This window comes from Diadema antillarum, unplaced genomic scaffold, assembly GCF_040938485.1.
Source record: "Diadema antillarum isolate AM-2024a unplaced genomic scaffold, OU_Dant_1.0 seq00000599_RagTag, whole genome shotgun sequence".
NCBI classification, from domain to species: domain Eukaryota; kingdom Metazoa; phylum Echinodermata; class Echinoidea; order Diadematoida; family Diadematidae; genus Diadema; species Diadema antillarum.
This window is the reverse complement of record NW_027271529.1, coordinates 371,043-390,776: the sequence shown is the minus strand read 5'-3', so window position 1 is coordinate 390,776 and position 19,734 is coordinate 371,043. Positions and strand designations below refer to the sequence as shown.

Genomic DNA, 19,734 nt, shown 5'->3' with positions numbered 1-19,734 from the left:
ATCAAAAAGTACACAACCGTCGACAAGGTGAAAAAGAAAATTCACCGCGCTCAACATCATGGAAATATGGCATAATTAATCATTGATAACAACAAGAAGGAGAAAGGTAATGTAAACATTTATCGAGTTTATCCTAGCTCTTCAGTATTCGCACTGTTCTCAGCCATCATTATTCTCCTACGTCACCAGGTACCCATTTATACTCCCTGATCAAAGGAGGTGCGGAGGAGTGGGTGACATATCTTATCGAAGTTATGGTTAGATTCTAGCCCTCGTTTAAGAGCGTATACGGACCACGCCCAGCACCAAACGTCCCGCAGAGGAGAAAATACGGTTACAATTCGTTATCCCGAAGATTTTTCCGAAGGTCAATTATTCCGAAGGTTCGTTAATCCGAAAATGAAATAAAGTTCGTAATCCCGAAGGTTCGTTATTCCGAAGATTCTTTTATCCGAACATGAAAAAAGGTTCGTTATTCCGAAGCTTCATTGATCCGAAAAGGAAAATAAGAATCGAAATTCCTATAGGTTCGTTAATACGCGCCTTCTTTTCATATTCGGATTCACGAAACTTCGACATAACGAACCTTATGCCATTTTCGGATTAATGAATCTTCGGAATAACACCCGAAAATAAACGTCCCCTAATATCCACCCTTCAACTCTCCTCTAGCCCCAAACTTTGCCCAAGATCTGTGGAGGGAGGCATTTCCAACAACCCTTCAAAGTAGTGTGCCCTTATTACTCACAGCTTAAGTTATTGTCAGAAACACATCTCCAAACTTTTTAACGAAAGTTTCGGACTTTGAATGTGGTAATAGTTCACTTGATTAGTATTGAAATGAAATGGTAATATCTAATTCAACTTTTTGAGGCCACATTATGTCTGTACAGTCTGACGTAGAGTAAGGACTCAAGATCTATAAATGGTGAAGAAAAATAAACATAAAGTATATCTCAACGTTCTCCACCAGCTATCCAAAAGTCTGTCACGATGATATCGTCAGACAGCGGACTTGGATCTCCTCGGCCTTAAACCTTAATCACCAGCTGAGAGAGGGTCGACTCCAGGATAATTAAGACGTCTTTCCGTCAGGATCGTGATAGTGCAGCGCCGAGAATTTGAGAGAAGGCGCCGTCAGCAGTGTTGGTTTTTCTCCTCGGCGCGGCTTGGGCGGATCTTTTGTTGATCAGCTTACGCGACACGACATCTCTTGATAATCAGATGCTACGTCCCATTTACTTTGATCTTCCATTTTTTGACGGTTTCCATGCTGCAGACGTTCAAGACCAACGTTAACCATTGCGGAAGGTCCCACACTGGGTTCATTCAGTTAAAGAGCCCCGCAGCCTTTATTTACCGAGTCGTCGTGAGAGACGTAAAGGGCCATGAGAGGATAAAAGGCAGACTGGAAGGAACAAGTGTTCTAATGCCTTCAGGGAAACGCGCGGGAACCCAACACTAATGTCATTAAAAACTGACATCATTTTCAAATCGAACATACTCGAGGGAAAGGTTTTGGGCCAAGACATGCTAATTTGGCGTGTTCCGTGGGTATGTACTGCTAATAGCGCCCAAAAATCGGCAGGAACGTGATGCGTAGCACGTCCATGCTGACAGAAAAATGATAGAGAAGATAATGAAAGGTGAAAGGTTGGACGATGATCGAAGAACCAACAGGGACTTAAAAGCAGGCTGCCAGACAAACAGTTAACTGCATTTCTTTATTGGCTCTGTCACCCCTTGTACTTTGTGAGATGGACACTTATCTGGCAAGGAAAACAAGATGACACGGTGTCTAGAACTAACAAACAAACAAATTGATAAACAAGCAAGGTGGAGAAATTGTAATCTTTCATTTTCTGCAAAGGTTGCTGCCTGGCAATTCGCTCGGAGATTTTGTTTGGTTGTTGCCATACGAGCCTCATGGATGAGGGCGTTAAAGTTCTGCTGCTGCCGCTGACACTATATACGCACTGCCGTCATGCCAATGACCTTGCAATTTATGCTCCATGATGAAGAAAGAGAAACGCCACCATTCATTGAGTTTGTAGCCCATGTTTTAATTGGGCCTATTAACTGATTTGCATTTGTCAAAATAAAAAGAAAATCATCCTCATTCCATTTGTAATCATTATCTCTTTTTTTTTCCATTCATTGTGTTCTTCCATTATCTGTTCCTCTTTGATCACTCGTCAGATCATAAATGTTACACGCATTTATGCTTAGAAGCAGCGCCATAGGCCTATACATATCATATTGGGATGTGGGGAAAACAGGCAGTTGCCCCTCCAAATTTAAGAGTACATTTCTTAATTTTATTTGACTATTTTATTATTTTATTAATGACTTCGTTTAGAAGTAAAGCAATCTTAACTAATAAAACGTGTCATTACTTGAATAAGCTACAAGACAACAAAATTTCCGTAAGGGTTTAGTGGCATAAATATTTGAATCTAGTCATGCTCTTAAACTTACAAGTCGGTAATGCAATCCGAAGATACTGTAAAAAGTAATAAATTGATGTACACAAGTGTACATAAATTACCGATGAATGAGCTTTGATAATCTCCAGAACATTCAAACTCAAGTCATCATGGTCATACCGCTTCATTCTATAGCTCTGGTTCCAAACACTTTAGAATAAACCTTTCGTGGGGAACAACCTTATAAGAGCGCAAGACCATTAGCATGTGATGTAAAGTGTGGTTTCCAACGGTGACGAGAGAGGCTAATAGCGTAACAAAGTACAAATAATCACCGTGAATACGGGATACTTTCAAGTAGAGAAATATTCAATATCATTGTAGCAAGTAGAGGTATGTTTTCTCTTTGTACCCGTTCAGGTTATAGTGTTATTTTGTACCCGAGTTCAATATTTTAATTTTAGGGCGTCATTTTGTGAGCCACGTTTGATTTGCTATCTGCTTTATTAGACTCTGCTGGAGTGCTGTGAGGTAAGCATGTAGAGTCTAAAGTACAGGGTCACGGGTTCGAATCTTCAATAAAACGTTGTGCTCTGATACGTGTCTCTTTTGACTCAGGTGTACAGTGTGTGTATTAACGTGTATTTGGCTCTTCTGAGTTGATGATAATGGTAGACCCATCTGAGAGAACAGGTCTATCACTGAATGGGCTACCATGAGTGTGATTTTTATGGACAGAGGCCATATAGCTACTGGGATGCACCTACATTACATCACGGTGCATGAGTTTTGGTCAATGACAATTTTGAAGGCACTCATTACTTGAAAACTGTGACCTGAGACCATTCTTCTTTTTTTTTCAGCTACCAATTTTAGCTACCATTCTCACCTTTCATTTACGAACAGAACAGTTCTTGAACTACTTTGTTGTCATCAGTGTCTTTTGAATGTTGTTTGAAAGTCGCCGCATGAAACTGTCATAATAACAATTGTGATGATAACAACACGTATTGAAATACCAATACAAATCGTGATAATGACACTATTACAACTGATGATGATGACACAATATAGTTCCAATCTCACAAGTTATAATGACATATGTAACAGATAAGAACGATGACAGTAATATTGTTACTATAACTTTTGTTATTATAGTTATTGTTGTTGTTATTGTTATTCCATCATCATCATCATCATCATTATCTTTGTGATCATTATGGTCATCATTACTATCATTTGGCATTGCTTCTGAAATCTAAATTGTAATAACTTTTCTCAGATAAACACTTTTTCGTAGTTTTCTTTGTGATTATTCCTTTAACATTCGCTCTGTATGTCACTGATACGTTTTATTCTCCCTCATTTCTGCTCAGTTATACTTTTCCTCATGTTCGGCGTCATACGCAATATTGCAGTCTTCCATCTTTTTCACCGGAATTTTCCCCGCACTGTAAGCGCCATCGCCGCTAGCAGATTCCGACGCTAATAAAGGCACACACACGGGGACGCTGAATGCAAATTGGATTTGAGCGGAGTCCTCCGTAATGTAATGTCATTCCAGCGAAAGGTTGAGCTCCCTTCGACGGGGAGCGCCCGGCGTGATGCGGCGCTGAGTTGATGGGTTTTTCTCATCAAAGACGCGGCGGTAGCGCGCTGGGGAGGGAAGGTTTGGGATAGAAACAGTAACAAGTTTTTGGCTGCTTGACTTTTTCAAGTTTTCTGTTGTTGTTGTTTTTTCCTCCCTCCCTCTCTCTCTTCTCTCTTGCAGTGAAACCCTATCTCGTCTCTCCTCCCTCTCTCCCAATCTCTCTTTTTTTCACTCTTCTCCTCTACTCCCTTCTGCGGCATATAGCACTGTGACAGATGTGAGAGCATTCCTATCCCGCCGAACGCGGAGCAAGGTTTCGTGCAAGTTTCAGCGCGCCTTCGAATAGAGCATTTCATCATACGAGCGAAAGTAGAAGAATACTTGTAAGGTGTTGTGTGTGATGTTTGTTTTGATGTCTGTGTGTCATAATTCATTCCTGTATTCATAATATCTGTCTTCCGTTGATGCTGGCAACACTTAAGGAAACAATGATAGTTACATTCATGATTAAACATAAATAAGATGATGATTAGATTTACTTTTCAATTATAAGTGTATGTTGCTCAAAGATGGGTGGTTTCTATTATTTGTTCTTTTCAGCATCCTATGAAAACTTCAAAACGAACAATTAACAAAAAACTCTTAGTAGACCCTTCGCTTGGAAATAAAACGTGTCAAGTCGCTGATATCTGGGGTTTTTTTCTAACCTTAGTAGATAGTGCTTCGTTTTCTAGTGCATATAAATCACCCGTGTTCTTAAGAGTTTAACACTTTCTTTCCACGTGTTAAACTTCTATCAGTCGTTGTGATAAAACCTGGGGAAATGTTCGCGCATTTCCCATTTTTCCCATGAGCAAATAAATGAGCTGATTGCCAGATCATGCTAATCGTGTACAGATCAAACCAGAAGTAAACCAATAATAGACTTTTTGAGAGAGAGAAAAAGAGACAATTTCGATTAATTTCAGCACTGCATCTGATGGTATTGTTAGCGAGTAAGTCTAACTTCCTTGTATTTGATATTCCCTGGATCTGCCAACGGATTGAGAAATGAACCCAGTCTGAATAATCGCACCCTCAGAATCCTACAAATAACTCTCACGTGAGTAATCTCTCTTCACTGATTGCCCTGACATACATATCCAATGGGCTTCTTTAACAGAGATTAATTTACATAGCATGTCTCCCAGACACTCATGTCACAGTTGTCATTGCTATTGCACAGACATATTATAAGGATATGAAACACTTCTCAAATGTCTTGGTCTTGTTATCAAGTTGGTATGACGTCCAAGGCCAAGCTCTGGTTAATAGAGAGAAAACTTCCCAAGAAAATTCGTGCATCTCTTTAACCCAACGAGTAAGAGATATTTTCCTTACTCATATTATTGTTAGAAAATTTTGGTTTGTTTTGTCTTTCTTTGTTTCCTTGATTTGCGGGTGAAAAACGAAACACCGAGTGCGCAACCTCGCCACCCAGGAGGCTAATTCGCGCAACAAGACGGCGTGGTGTGCGGAGAACAGGCACATTCGGGGTGGAGGTTGCGCGCTGGCGAAAAACATCATCACGATTGGGCGGATGTTGTAGGCTGAAAGAAGAGGGGGAAATGTGAGAGATGGGGGAGCGAGAGACGGAGATACAGAAAGTATCGCATTCGGATTGAAACCAACAGCTGACGGGGTTCCAAATGTTCTCCAATTTGGGGAATCACGGTCGTGAGCTGGCTTGGAAGCGCTTGGCAACTAGCGATTTCGACGGCAGGGGGAAAGAGCGTAAACAACATTTCGCGTTCTTTGAAAGCTATACTCGGGAAGTGTCTCCTACGCGAGTGAAAGGATGTGCGCAGTTCCAAGTTAGCGACATAGCGCGTTCCTGGAATACTTTTTCCCTTCTTCATCGGATGACATTGTTCCTCATTTGATCGTTAGTACCGAGCTGGCAGACGATCAATCATGAATAGTAATGAGATTTTCCTTTAGGGATTCACAAGGAATTGTACAAGCATTGTTTCTGATTTGTTTTTTCCATTGGGTCCACGAACTTTTCGCAGAATATCACGCTGACATGTGGATTCTCTGATAAGATACCTACATACTTACATTACGTTGTCAACAAGAAAAAAAAAGTATCAATGTACTTTGCAGTTTTAATTCGATGTCGCGTAAAGAATGAAACGAAGTTGAGTTGAGGCAATTAATCTTGATTGAACATTTGTCGTTCAAAATATCAGCTGATTGAATTTGACGGAAAGAACCAGCATTGTTTGTAATATTAGTTGCTCATATCCGTTGAGAAAAGGTGAAAATTGTCACAACTCTCCCTTTAAACGTCATCGTATCCAAATCATTACAAATCGATCTAGAGATAATCCGACGCGATGGATACCATTTCTTCTCCTTGATTTCTTCTCAAATAAAGGAATCGTAGTCAAGACTTGAAAACCACAAGAGGAGTTTTTTCAGGTCACGACCTCATCACATTATTTGATTCACCATTGTGGTTGCGGCTGATATTTCTGTTTCGTGAAAATATGTCAAATTTAAAAGTGTTATGGCTTTTTTTTTCTCCATTAGATCTGAAGAAAACTTTCACTCCTTGATGTACGGGCTTATTCTAGCTGAGGAAGTCTATTGGGTCTATTGGGAGTATCTCTTTAAGCTGAAACTAGCCTGTTCCTTGTTTATTTGCAATTGTCACAACAACCTGAATCAAGTTTAATTTGATACTGTATCACTCTGTAACGAATTATGTACCAACAGTGCATGTGGACAATTTTGTATTTGTCCTGTCGAAATAAAACCGGAAATAGAAAATAAAACCTCTTCACGAGAGGTTACGCTCTCACAAACTCGTTCAACAGGATATGATAGAAGAGAAGCGGGGAGGGGCTGGGGGTGACTTACCGCTATTCAAGATTTTTCCAAACAAGCTCGTCTGTCCCCTCTCCTTGTACGACGTCGGACAGTTCCATTTCCGGTTCTGGAATTGGTAGCGGCATTCGCTGACCGCCATCCTGACCGCTCGAGTGATGGCCATCAGGGCCCCCTGGTTCTGGGCCACTAGTCTGCGCTGCCTCTTGTTGAGAACCTTAAGCTTTGGATCCACAACATCGATTATACCCTGCGTGTCCGTCACAACATTCGTCATTCCCGGCGATAATACGATGCTCCTGGATGATTGAAAGATAAATAGAATGATAGATGGAATGATGAATAGATAGATAGGCAAATAGATAGATAAATAGATAGAGACAGATTGGTTGATTGATCGGTTGATTGCTTGCTTGCTTGCTTGTTTGCTTGATTGATTGATTGATTGACTGACTGACTGATTGACTGATTGATTGATTGATTGATTGATTGATTGATTGATTGATTGATTGATTGATTGATTGATTAATTGATTGATTGACAGATAGATGAATTGAGTGTTGCCGATTAAACTGGGAAAGACGGCTGGATATAAGGGGAAGAAGATATGCATGGGTTAAAAGAACATTGTATGATCGGTGATTGAACAGAATATTAATCAAAAAGAAAAGTAGATGAACAGGTACATCGTGAGATATACAGAAGAATTGGCAGAGAGATCACAAATAAAACGTTTGATTTTAAAAAAGGACAAAGACAGATGCGTGTAGATAGATGAGTAAGTAGTTCCAACAGCCTATTTGATTACTCCTTACTTACCACAACGTTAATTATTAATTCTATATGACTTTGTGGGACCTCGTGGAGGAACAGTTGTATTTTGTAAATACGGTTGAATGTGCAATCCTCCGTTTCTTCGTATTGTATATTTATTATTTGTATATTGCGTATATTTCATAAAAACAACAACAACTTTAATTGCTCAAAGTTTGTTATTTCATCACGTGACAGTTCACGAGTTCATGCAACTATTTGAAGAAAAGAAATTTTGTGTTCATACAATTACGTTGTGCTAATGATTGTTTACATTTTGTTTGATGGAAACTGAAAAATAAATGAAATGAAAAGGAAATGAGGTGGAAAAAAAGGTTACGAGAGAAAGAAAAAGTGCATTCAAAGACCTGAGAGATAAAGAAGAGAAAGACGCTGCATTCGTTCACATTTCCAACAAAGTTCTGTAAATAATTGTCAAATATCAAAGAAAGGTATATGATTGACAAATGTATACTTTGTATTATGTATTACTTTTTGTTTGATGAAATGACATGACATGAATTGAATTGAATTGGATTGAATTGAATTGAATGAGTAATCAAAGGAAGTAAAACAAGTGATGAATGACAAAGTAAGCAAATTATCAAAACAAATACTAGAACGAACCTAGGGCAGAAGACAGTAAAAAAAAGATGGGTACAGACAGACAGAAAGGCATACATCAGGGACAGACGGGGAGGTCGGGTGAATTTATTATGCATTTGATATGACTGGACTGCATAAAAGTAGAAATCAACAGAAGTGAGATCGAGCAGTATGTATGAATCTTCTAAAACATGTAAAATACCAAAATACCAGAATATTGTTATCGAATTACAGCCTTAACCGTTTAAAGGAAATTTACTATTCCCATATTGTTATTGATCTCCAGTTATATTTGCATGATTACTATTTCATTTGTAATCACAACTTCAAAGCAAAATCGGCATTAACATCAAACATAACCAAAGAAACCCAAACAACTTAAGTTTTATTTTCGCTTAGTACTACATTAGCAATTTCATTTTTTTTTCTGTCAGGCAGGGTGATTTTAAGAAATGCTATCAGCAATGAAATGACAAAATTATGATGATCACAGCGCTGGAAAATCGCCTTAAGGGGGTCAAAAGAGAATAAAAACTCAAGTACTTAGGAGTGCGCGCCTCCTCTCGCGGTTGTTGGGGATCGGGTTTTAATTCGTAGCCCGTTTAAGCGCTCGATTATTGACGCGCGATCAACTGGGATTAGCCGGATATAGAACGATTGCGTGTTACTTGGCTCAAAGAAGGCCCAGTTAGCAACTCTATAGAGATCTAAGTCTTCTCACAGGTGGTCCCCCTTTTTCGCCCTATTCGTTTCTTTTTAAGCCGGTCAATTTAACCTCCCAGCTACTTTGCTCAATGATAAAGTCTGTGTAACAGAAAATAAATGGTTAAAGAAGGTAGAATAACACCGCTGCCAATGTATCCTCTTTTCAAGCGCAATCATAATGATCTCCCATTGCGAGTAGAAATAACAAAATGAAACATTTTGATGTCAAAAGTCACTCTTGATTTTGATCTTTTTTTTCAGTCAGCAATATAGAGACAAATGGTGCGGAAGCAATAACATTAACAAAAACACCAATAACGATAAATGATGATCATGCTGATGACAACATTTAAGGGATGAATCTTATGTTGAACTTATGCTGTCTTGTTAAGAAAATTTAGCAGCCAACGTATTTGTACAAAGGAGACTTTCGGCACTACCTAGCGATCGGTGCAATTGCCTATATATACCAACAAGTTGCAACTATGACGGCTCAATGAACCGGCCCTCTAGGAAAGTGTCAATATAATCTGATAGTGATGCCGGTGTGTAATGCTAATCATGCCTCACTTGTTTTTTTTTTTTTCTTTTTTGCCTTGGCAATAATACTCTTGAATAGCTTTTACATAGTTCCGTATCAAATTATGGTTCCTTAGTTGTTGAATATGATATTATGCAGCTCTAATATATGCTAGTGGTTACACTCATATTTTCTTTTGTCATGTGTTTTCGTTACAGTAATCTTGGCTCATAACTGTTGAAAGAGCATGGACATGCCCTAACTTATGTTGACCATGGGGTGGGAGAGGGGATTCCACGTGTCATGGTTTGACTCTTCAGCTAGCAATAATAATAATAATAATAGGTTTTTGCATGTTGCTCATGTTGCTAGTGCAGATCACCTTTACTTGTGTACCCTTAATTTGTAGGTAATATTTCCCCTTTAAAGTATATCGGAAAAGAAATACAGTCCGTGACTCTAAATGGAACGTAGACGGGAGCAGATATACCCTAATACAACAACTCAAATTACCTCAATTACCACGAATAACAATCTCCTTTAACTCCACGTCACGTGCAAGAACAAGCAATGAGAATGCAAATTTGCTGATGTCATAGTAATTATTGCAAATTTGTCTTTACGGGACTAATTGCTTAATTTCCGTTGGAGTAGGAAAATCCGAGGAATGGTTACACCCTGGCCTAACGGCAAAAACCGGTGCGGATTTCCCTTGGGATCGTCCGCAAATTATGGAAGTTGTATATGTCTTAAACGTGTTTTTCTTTTCCAGAGGTTTTGGATTAAGTGTGGAGAATAAGCCTTTAAAAAGAGAAACAAGATTTGAGAACTATTCTGCTATTTCATTTTGCTTCAGGCTTATCTTAGTTGAGAGCAGTGATAAGGTCAAGATCAAAATATTTGTGGATTACACACAAATCCTTCCGGTATCGATATGTCACACCGATATAAAACAAAGCAAAATAAACATTTGTTTCATTCTTCTTTCATTTCGCCTTTATTTTCCTTCATTAAAAAAATATAGACAAGACTAACAAAGAAAAAATAAGAACATTTAGACGTCTTCCCTGGGATAATCTTGGATTTTTGGTAGCGTGTTTTGTTACAAATTCTCGAACTGAAGAAAAGCAAGGTCGCCTGTCAACCGAGAGAAACCGCACCACTTTTTTTCTCCTTGATCTTGTCGGATCTCATGGATTTGTAAGGACTAAGGTAGAACGATGGTCGAGACATTGAACTCGACTGGTACGCGCCATCTGAATGTCGTCTGCTCCCCGGCCATGAAAATTCTAATGACTTGTTCCCCCTTTTTCCAATACGGCTCGACTTCATTATCTCCATTTAATCCTCCGCATCAAAAGTTTTGCCTATTTAGATAAAACGTTAAGGGCAAATATTACTTAGAGTCACTCATTTCTCATCTTTTTCATTGTATGATTTGTTCGCAAGCGGGCTAGCCGATGCTAGCGACATTTTGTACTAATGCAAATCTGTAAAGCGTTCCATACTCTCGCTTCGTTTCCGTCCAGATATGTTTATGTTTCACGTGTAAAATTAGCAACAAATTCAAATGTCAAACACAGTATCGTGTCCGCCAATATACATGGTATTATGTCAATAAGTTTTTGTGGATAGTAAAGCGTTTTGCAAGACTACACACAGTACACATCAAAGAAAGGATCGAACATGCAGATAACACAACTTCTTCATGTTTATATCTCATACGTAGCTGGATAACCTCATATCCCAGTCTGAAGTTTGATGGAATACCTCCATTTTTTGCTCGTGTCTCTTGAGATCCCATTGGACGAGCAAAAGAAGAATCAGAAGAGAAAAAAAATGGCGAAGAATGTTTGAAAAATGACAGATCGGAAGTTCTCCCCCATCTATGTTTTTTCCTCACTCCGCGATTGTCTTGAGCTTTCAAAAGTAAAAGACGGAAAAGGATTTTATTTCGTGACAGACCTTCTCTCTCATTCTTTAGTCCCAGTGGGAGCAAGTCACGGGAGGCGAAGTGGCACCGACGGGCTCGACCAGTTTCTATGGATAAAGCTGGAATCTACAGATCTTCTATATGATCACTACATCAAAGTTAAGCAGATGCCTCTTCTCTTAGTATACATCATTCATAAAGATGCACAATGCGATCGATGCGTCCTGTTTGCGAACATCAGTGACTTTTTTTTCGCAGAATTATCTTGTTTTGGCTTGTTTTCAAGACTGCTTGTTTTAAGTATATCGCGTTTATTCTTCACAGACAAGTTGACAGACGATACGAAGGCATCTGGTGAGTGCATTCATATCGGCTACTTACAAAACAGGAACACATTAAAGTGCTGTTCTCCGCGTTGTTAGTGCACTTTAGTATTAACTACTACCACACTTACTAAGTAATCCCGATCGAAAAACAAGGGGTAATTGGACAAGGACAAGAATAGCATAAACGAAGATTTGGGGAAAAAAAATGAGAGGAAGGACAAGAGAAGAAGAAGAGGAAGAAAAAGAAGCAAAGAGAAAAGAGAAGATATCAAGCGAATCTTGAGACCGCATCTAGTTGCCCAATCAAGAAAGTCTGTAACATGTCAAGCGCGAGCTGGCCCGATGAGTTCACACCAATGAGCTGCAGGCGATGGCGCGGGGAAACGTGCCAAGCCCCCTCCGCCTGTCCAGAATTCTCAAGTGCGATCCACTTCTTTCGGATAAAGGTCAGTTTAGTTCACGATAACTCTGTCCTCTATTGGCCGTCCCCTCACAAAAAAAAGGTGTACTGGCTGCGTGTTTACCGGACATACGTTGATGATTTAATAGTTTAAGGAGTTCCTCGACACGGCCCTAAGTGTCTCGACTCTCCGATGACCTACTCCTATCGGGGGACGTCCCGCAAATCGGATGAGGGCGAGATCTGCTCATTTACCGCCAATTATCATTGCCGACCACCGCCAAGAGAGAAAACAAATACTAATTCCGGCTGGCAAAGAGCGTAGAAATCGCATGGCTACACAGGCAAATCTTGTCACAATTTCTCTGTCTGTTCCTCTCATCTACATGCGGTTGACTTTGTCTTGCTTTGTTTTGTTTTGTTTTGTTTCGTTTTGTTTCATTTACTTCTATCATGAGTCGTTTATTCTTTTATTTTATTTTATTTTATTTTATTTAACTTGCTAATCTGGCTCCAGTTTCTCGAAGCTCTGCGTAAGGTCTCATTGGCGGCATTGCATGAAAATTGGTGAAGCAAAGCAAACTCTGTCACTTTCTACCAACGACAGCACTGCATAGGAATTCAGTAGTATTACGAAGTGATTTTGTTAAGAGGCTTAGGTACCACATTTGAGATGGGCTAGGAGTTCTTGTCAGCTTTTTGTTTCTTTTTCGAGAACTCTATGAAAGAGATTGTAATGATTCAGCAGGCTAGAAAGAGAAACGTCGATCGAGAGATGATGGCAAAATGAACACGAAGAGTTATTAGAGTGTATGTTTCGATTATTTTTGAACATCAAAAATAAAGTTGACGTATCAATGTATAGTAATAATCATTGTAACTCAGTTATGTTTGTTTCTTTGTTTTTTTATGATGAAAAAAAGAGGAAATAAATTCAAATCAAAAGATATTAAATCAAGGGTTTATTTGCTTTTTTTTTCTTCATTTTTTCCATCTGAGAAGATGGCTAGATGATATGCAGCTACACTAGCTGGTCTTCCATGTGTTCCAGTTGGATGTGAGGTGGGGCCACTTCACCGGGTTATGCACCCTGCCCTTTGAAGCAGAGTGTAGGGATGAGCTGGATCGCAATGAAGCGGGATCTTTTACGAGCATGAGTTGTGACTCTCTCACACACGGGACCTCCATTTTATGTCCTATCCAAAGGACAGAGTGTTTTGTCTCTTAGTAGAGGGGACGGTATGATTACACACAACATTGCTCAGTAAGAATCGGGAATCGAACCCAGGTCCTTTTGATCTGGGGGCAGACGCGCTACCACCTGCGCCAAATCACCGCCCAGAGTGAAAGTGACCGTGCGTGATCTACATCTCGGAGAAGTGAAAGAAACGGGAGAATGCCTGTCGTGGGTGATGAAAATAAGACACAAGTGAAAGAAAGGGAGAGGAACGTCACGAATTGCGTCACGAATTTTCCACCAGGAAGCTGGTCATCTATAGGGGAGCCTCATCGTCAGCTCCTGTGCGGCTCGGACCGACCGGAGCAGCTGGCTGGCCACTCAGCCAGGAGAAAATGATGTGGTGAAATCTGGACTAATTGCTTCACCCGGCCCCAAGGAAATCTTCAATGACCGCTCGTCCTCCCTGACATGAAAGAAAAGTACAAACTCGGCAACTCCTGCAGCACAATCCTGGCTTCCGTAATATCTGTCCTTCATTATCTACTTCTACTCCTTTTTCTCAACCCCCCCCCCTTCTCTCTCTCTCTCTGCATCTATTCTGGTAATTACAAGTTTTTCGGACATTCTTATGACCTTGATTCCTGTGTAAGAGATCTGTAAGGATGTCAAAATTATACTCACAATTTTATGCAACGATTACTTCGCACTTTGATTCAATTGATCAGCATAAAAAAGAGAAAGATCCTGAAAAAGTTTATGATATGACATAATAATGAAACATTTGAGAAATAATAATTTGCAATTTAGTTTGGGTTTTTGGTTGTTGTTTTCTTTGTGTTGTGTGTGTGTGTGTGTGTGTGTGTGTGTGTGTGTGTAGTTGTTGTTTCGTTTTTTTTTTGTTTTTTTTTTTGGTAAAAAGGGAAATTTGAAATTCGGTGGCAGCCGGAATTCTGTTTGAAGAACTCGCTTCAAAATAAATTACACTGAAAGCGAGATGTGAATTGGTGAGTTTGAGAAAAAAAAGATCCGTACATGTGCATACAGAGAAAGCTATACGACCGGTACGTTTAACCTGTTGAGGGTCAGCTGAGTTTGCTATTACACACATTTTCCATAAACATCCCCCAGTATTAATAGGGACTAGTCTTAAGTGGGTTAAGGTATGCCCTAATCCTCTCCTTCCATTGAACACCCTTTGAGACAGCTTAAAGTCAATTACTGGGTAAAACATTTGAGGCATATGATAAACGAACAGCACTATCTTGTTTACGTCAAAGTATAGTGACCAAGACGCCTGATTGAGGTCAACTTTTTTCATCTGCCAACATTGTATACTGGTCATAACTTTGTTGGTATTGTTGGTCCGATGACAAATCTTCGTCAAATCCCAAAAAAATCCCAGCCGGTAAATAGTGTTTGTTCCACTTCTTTTCCTTTTGATTTGTGATAGAATTTCATTCCATGATCTGTTATTAAGAAAAGAACAAAAGCAATGCAAAAAGAACGGTTGAACCAAATCTCTTACTCCCAATCAAATCAGGACCACCATTATAAAATGTAACGACAAACCATGCAGACAAACAGTACGACGGTCGAAGTGACAGAATTGATATGCTTTTATACCAGGGTGCATTGATGACGTTGATGACGTCATCCATGCACCGGAGGCATCGATGACGTCAATGACGTCATGAAAAGTACATCAGGTGGTGCCGATAGTATTCCAGTGAGATTTTCTCTCCTCCTTGTTTGGACTTTATTCTGTATTTATTATACAGTCTATTCGAGCATGGTGTATGATATAGAGCAGCTGCTCGTCTATTCAGATTCTCACTAGAATACAATAGCCATGCATCGAGACTTTTTCGAAAAGAAGGAAATGATGTTTGGCTTTGATGAACAGACAATCAATCGATGCTGTGATCGATGGGCTACACAAGGCGGGAAAAAGAATGGATGCCTGTAACCGTTGGTAACAGGACTGCGGATGATAAATGTGAGGACGACGACAAGATAATGTGGACGAAGAGTCGTTCCAAGTTTGTCAGGCTCTGGGGATAACATTCATCGATCACTTTGAGTTAAAAATGAGGTGTATTGATGACCGAGTGGTAGAATGCGTAACGTCTGAAACGATATTATCGATGAGAAAGCGATTCACGAAGTATCGCTCAGAGTCGTCTCAAACGTCTGGAACCATCGAATCGGATAGCTATCAGAAGCTATGGCAGGTGGCAATCTTGTAGTAAAAGGGAGGAAAGAGGGACAACTGCATGCCAACGATTATCCCACACACTCTTGTAGGAATGTGTCACGCTTTTGAGGGCGACATTTAGGCATGGGACAGATGCTTGTAACAAGTGATTAGAGCTTGCCGTCGATGAATAACATCGACATGGACAACAACGACAATATCGTGTGACGAGACCTCAAGGAAATGGACCTCCAACATATTGTGATTGAAGTATGGCACGCGAAGACTAACAACATTAGTTCTCTGGAGGCTCTTTTTCAGATACCAAGAGATGAGAGCGAAGGGGAGAAAAATCGCTGCTTCTGATGTTGGGCAGATTTTGCGAGTGGATGGGAAGCAGCGTAAAACGCGTCTCTTCCACACTGTAAAGCTACCAAATGCCAGAATATTGATCGTGTTCTGTCCAGAATTTGTTATAAGTTATCGTTGCGCATATCTAGTCCCGATAAAGAACTTCTCATTTTACTTCTTCTCCACATGAAATGCTAGACTGATGGATACATTCTGTGGATTCTTCAGCAGATAGATTGAACAAGAAAAGTATAGAACATTTATTACGAACAGCTTGTGTTCTATTAAGAAGCACCACATCAGAGATGGTAGTTGTGCAGTCGCGGCACTTGTAACACTCATTTCTATCGCTGATAACATACATTGAAATGGTGGTGATGTTTGCAGCGGTGGTAATAGTAGCAGCAGAAGCAGTCTTAACAGGAGCTTCTGTTGATGTGGCTGCCGTTACAACGTGTTACTATACACTCATCATTATCATTGGTTTGTTAAAGGACAAGTTCACCTTAATAAACATATGGTTTGAGAGAAAGTAGCAATCTGAGTAGAACACATCATTGAAAGTTTGAGGAAAATCAGACAATCCGTTCAAAAGTTATGAATTTTTGAAGTTTTTGTGCAGTAACCGCTGGATGAGAAGACTACTGCAGTGTACGATGTCACATGCGTACAACAATATAAGGAAAATATAAAGAGAATTTCACAAAATTCCATCTTTTGAAAAAGGTACACATTCCCCTGACTCGTTACCGACAAATGTTATGGGTAATATTATTTCCCCTGCCTTTAGAAAGAGGCAACTCAAGTGCTCTTTTATTATGCGAAAAAAGTGAAAATATGTTGAATTTTCTTATACATTTTCTTTATACTGTTGTACGCAAATGACTCACAAGCTGTAGTAGTCTCCTCATCCAGCGGTTCAAACACACAAATTTTAAAAACTCATAACTTTTGCATCGATTGTCCAATTTTCCTCAAACTTTCACTGATGTGTTCTACTAATATTGATGCATTCTCTCAATCCTTATGTTTAGGAAGGTGAACTTGTCCTTTAAGGGTTTGATTGTAGTAATGATGGTAAAGTAGCAGTGTATTATAAAAGATGCGTTGTAGGGGAATAACTTGAAATTGCTTTAACTATATAAGCGGTAGTAGTAGTAAAAGTAGTGGAAGTAGTACTGTAGTAGTAGTACATGTAGTAGTAGGAGTAGGAGTAGTAGTAGCAGTAGCAATAGTAGTAGTAGTAGTAGTAGCAGTAATAGTAGTAGTAGTAGCAGTAATAGTAGTAGTAGTAGTAGTAGTAGCAGTAATAGTAGTAGTGGTAGTAGTAGTAGTAGTAGTAGTAGCAGTAATAGTAGTAGTAGTAGTATAGTAGTAGTAGGTAGTAGTAGTAGTAGTAGTAGTAGTAGTAGTAGTAGTAGAATAGTTTGGTAGCAGTAGTATTGTGGCGGTATAGTAGTAGTGGCCAAGTGGCAGTGGTAGTTGCGGTAGTAGGGATCTTAGTTGTTGTAGCAGGAGAAAACGATTTGGGTAGAAGGAAGTAAAAATGGTGGTTGAATACGTCACGATTTCTATCATCATAGTACATTTTTTTAGAGGGACGTAAGTGCCAAATCACGGTGGCCAAATCACAATCATTTTATCACATGGCGCAATTCTGCTGTTGGCGTTCCTTAAAGGCAAAGTTTTTTGGGTTTTTTGCACAAAATGGAATGATAAAAAGATAAAAACTCACTGTATATGGGTGCAAAAACTGAATGCCCTGGCTTTTGCCAAATCATAGTTTACCATCTCGATCATGGAAAGTTCTTCAATAGCCTTCTTTCGCTTAGAAGGAAGACCAACCTTTGTCAAACGTCCAAATGTAACTATTTTATACCCTCTGCATACCTTGTGTCAATGAAGAAAATAGTTACGGAAAAAGGAGGCATATCAATCAGATGGTTATCGGATCCCTACAGGGCGCTAAACTGGCAACGCCACAACCGGGTCAGTCCACCACAAACGAAGCGCTGTGGGGTAAGCCACTCGTACTGTGCGGCAAATAGTACGGCGGGTCGGGGGGCATTTACCGCCACTCCGCGCGCAGCCCCTTGATGGTTGCCGCGTGTTTACCGCCGTAAGCAGCGCGCACGCGGGCGGTCCTTTAAGACCCTTCGCCAGGTCATTTAGCAACAATTTAGCCGCTGACAGACCCTCCTTAGTGGAGGAGAAAAGAAGAAGAAGGGGGAAAATCCGATTTGAATGGAAATGAGGGTGGCATGTGATACGGAAACAAGCCACGACAAAGGGTGAAAATGTCAGAGGAGAAATTCCAAATCTTTGTGGTCGGGATAGAGCGATGAAAAGTACAGTCAACAGATTTTGAAATCCATTCGGAGACGCTAGCATGCTTTAGGGTACGGCGGAGGGTGGGGTAGGCGAGGGCTTCTCATGAATTTGTCCCGAAGAGCTGAGCAGCTAGTCGCTGCCTAGTATACTGTATGCCATGTTACTTTCTCGCTTGTTGTTTGCAGTAAAATTGAAAGCCAGATGCAGAAATTTTCCCTAAGATATGACTCTAAACGAACAATAAATAATCGTTTTGACCTCTCTCTCAATCTCTCTCTTTCCTATCATAAATCAAAAGACAACGAGGTCAGCAGACTTTATTGACAAATAAAACTATCGTCAGAGAATAATGCTTTCACCCTGTGCAGCGTATTTCTTTGGTTCATGTATGATGGTGATTAAGTGGCGAGTTTTTAGAACGCTTGGCGTACCATACATCATTAGGCCTTTCGTCAACTGTGTAATTGCCTTAGTGTGGCGTAGCGATCGCATTCGATGCAAGTAGAGTTCTGTTGACGCCCAGGCTGGTTAATTCCAACGTCATTCACAAATTAATGGCGTCACGAAAAGACACCTTACTCGTTGATGCATCCATGTCGATCCCCACTCTTCTACTTTCGAAGGACGCATCCTTCGTAAAACCCCCGAAGTGTGGATAAGATGTTCAAGTTCCACGCGACTCCGTCGATAGATGTCGAAATCCATCCGAACCTTTCCGATAACTCGCGACATGCACTGCCGACTGTGAAACAAGAAATTATCATTGTCGTGATACTTCTTACACTTATACTTATGCTTATGCTCATAAATGCTTATGCTTATGCTTATACTTATACATGTACCTTATACTTATACTTGATACTTACACTTTATATACTTCTTACAGTAGTCAATTTTGTTACAACAGGAGAACAACATAATATACCTACTTTCATGCTAATTCATTTCACTAACTCACTTTTGCAAGCTGACATGAGTAGGTTTAAGAATCATTGCTTTGGTTTCACAGTGAAAAAAGTGACGTCAATAAGTCATGATGAAAACGGGAAGATCGGATGAATGAGGAGATCGGGACCAATAAATGAAAAAAATATCGATTTAATGGACAAACGAAATGCTGAAGATTTTGCACACTCAAAATGATATGAAATTATATCCAACAACTGTGCCGATATAGAGCGAAAAAGAAAAAGAGCTTTCTCTCATTCGCAAATTCTGCAGTCATGTGTTACAGGACAATGACAAAGTAACATGCAGATTAACATGAAGGGGTTTAGAATCAACACAAATCGCAAGTGAGTTGTAACCATGGCTACACTTCTAATGTAGTCAAGGATAGCTCAACCTCCTGTTGTTCAAAAGAACATTCCTTCCCAGCTTGTCAGAAATCAAGTAGTCACATACTTAGTAAGTCAGCCAAACATTAGCCCTCAGTATATCGAAAAAGAAAAAAAAATCGAGCGTCACTATTCAGAGTTCTCTATCAT

The 19,734-nt window shown here is 39.8% G+C and overlaps 1 protein-coding gene across 1 annotated transcript in view; it reads right to left on the bottom strand.

Annotated features, from left to right (window-relative positions):
* Positions 1-19,734, bottom strand: part of LOC139735815 (protein Wnt-1) — a 58,676-nt gene that overhangs the window by 21,083 nt on the left and 17,859 nt on the right. The window contains exon 2 of the mRNA XM_071646564.1: positions 6,922-7,187. Within this exon, the coding sequence (XP_071502665.1) occupies positions 6,922-7,187 (266 nt within the window). The remainder of the gene's footprint in view (positions 1-6,921; positions 7,188-19,734) is intronic.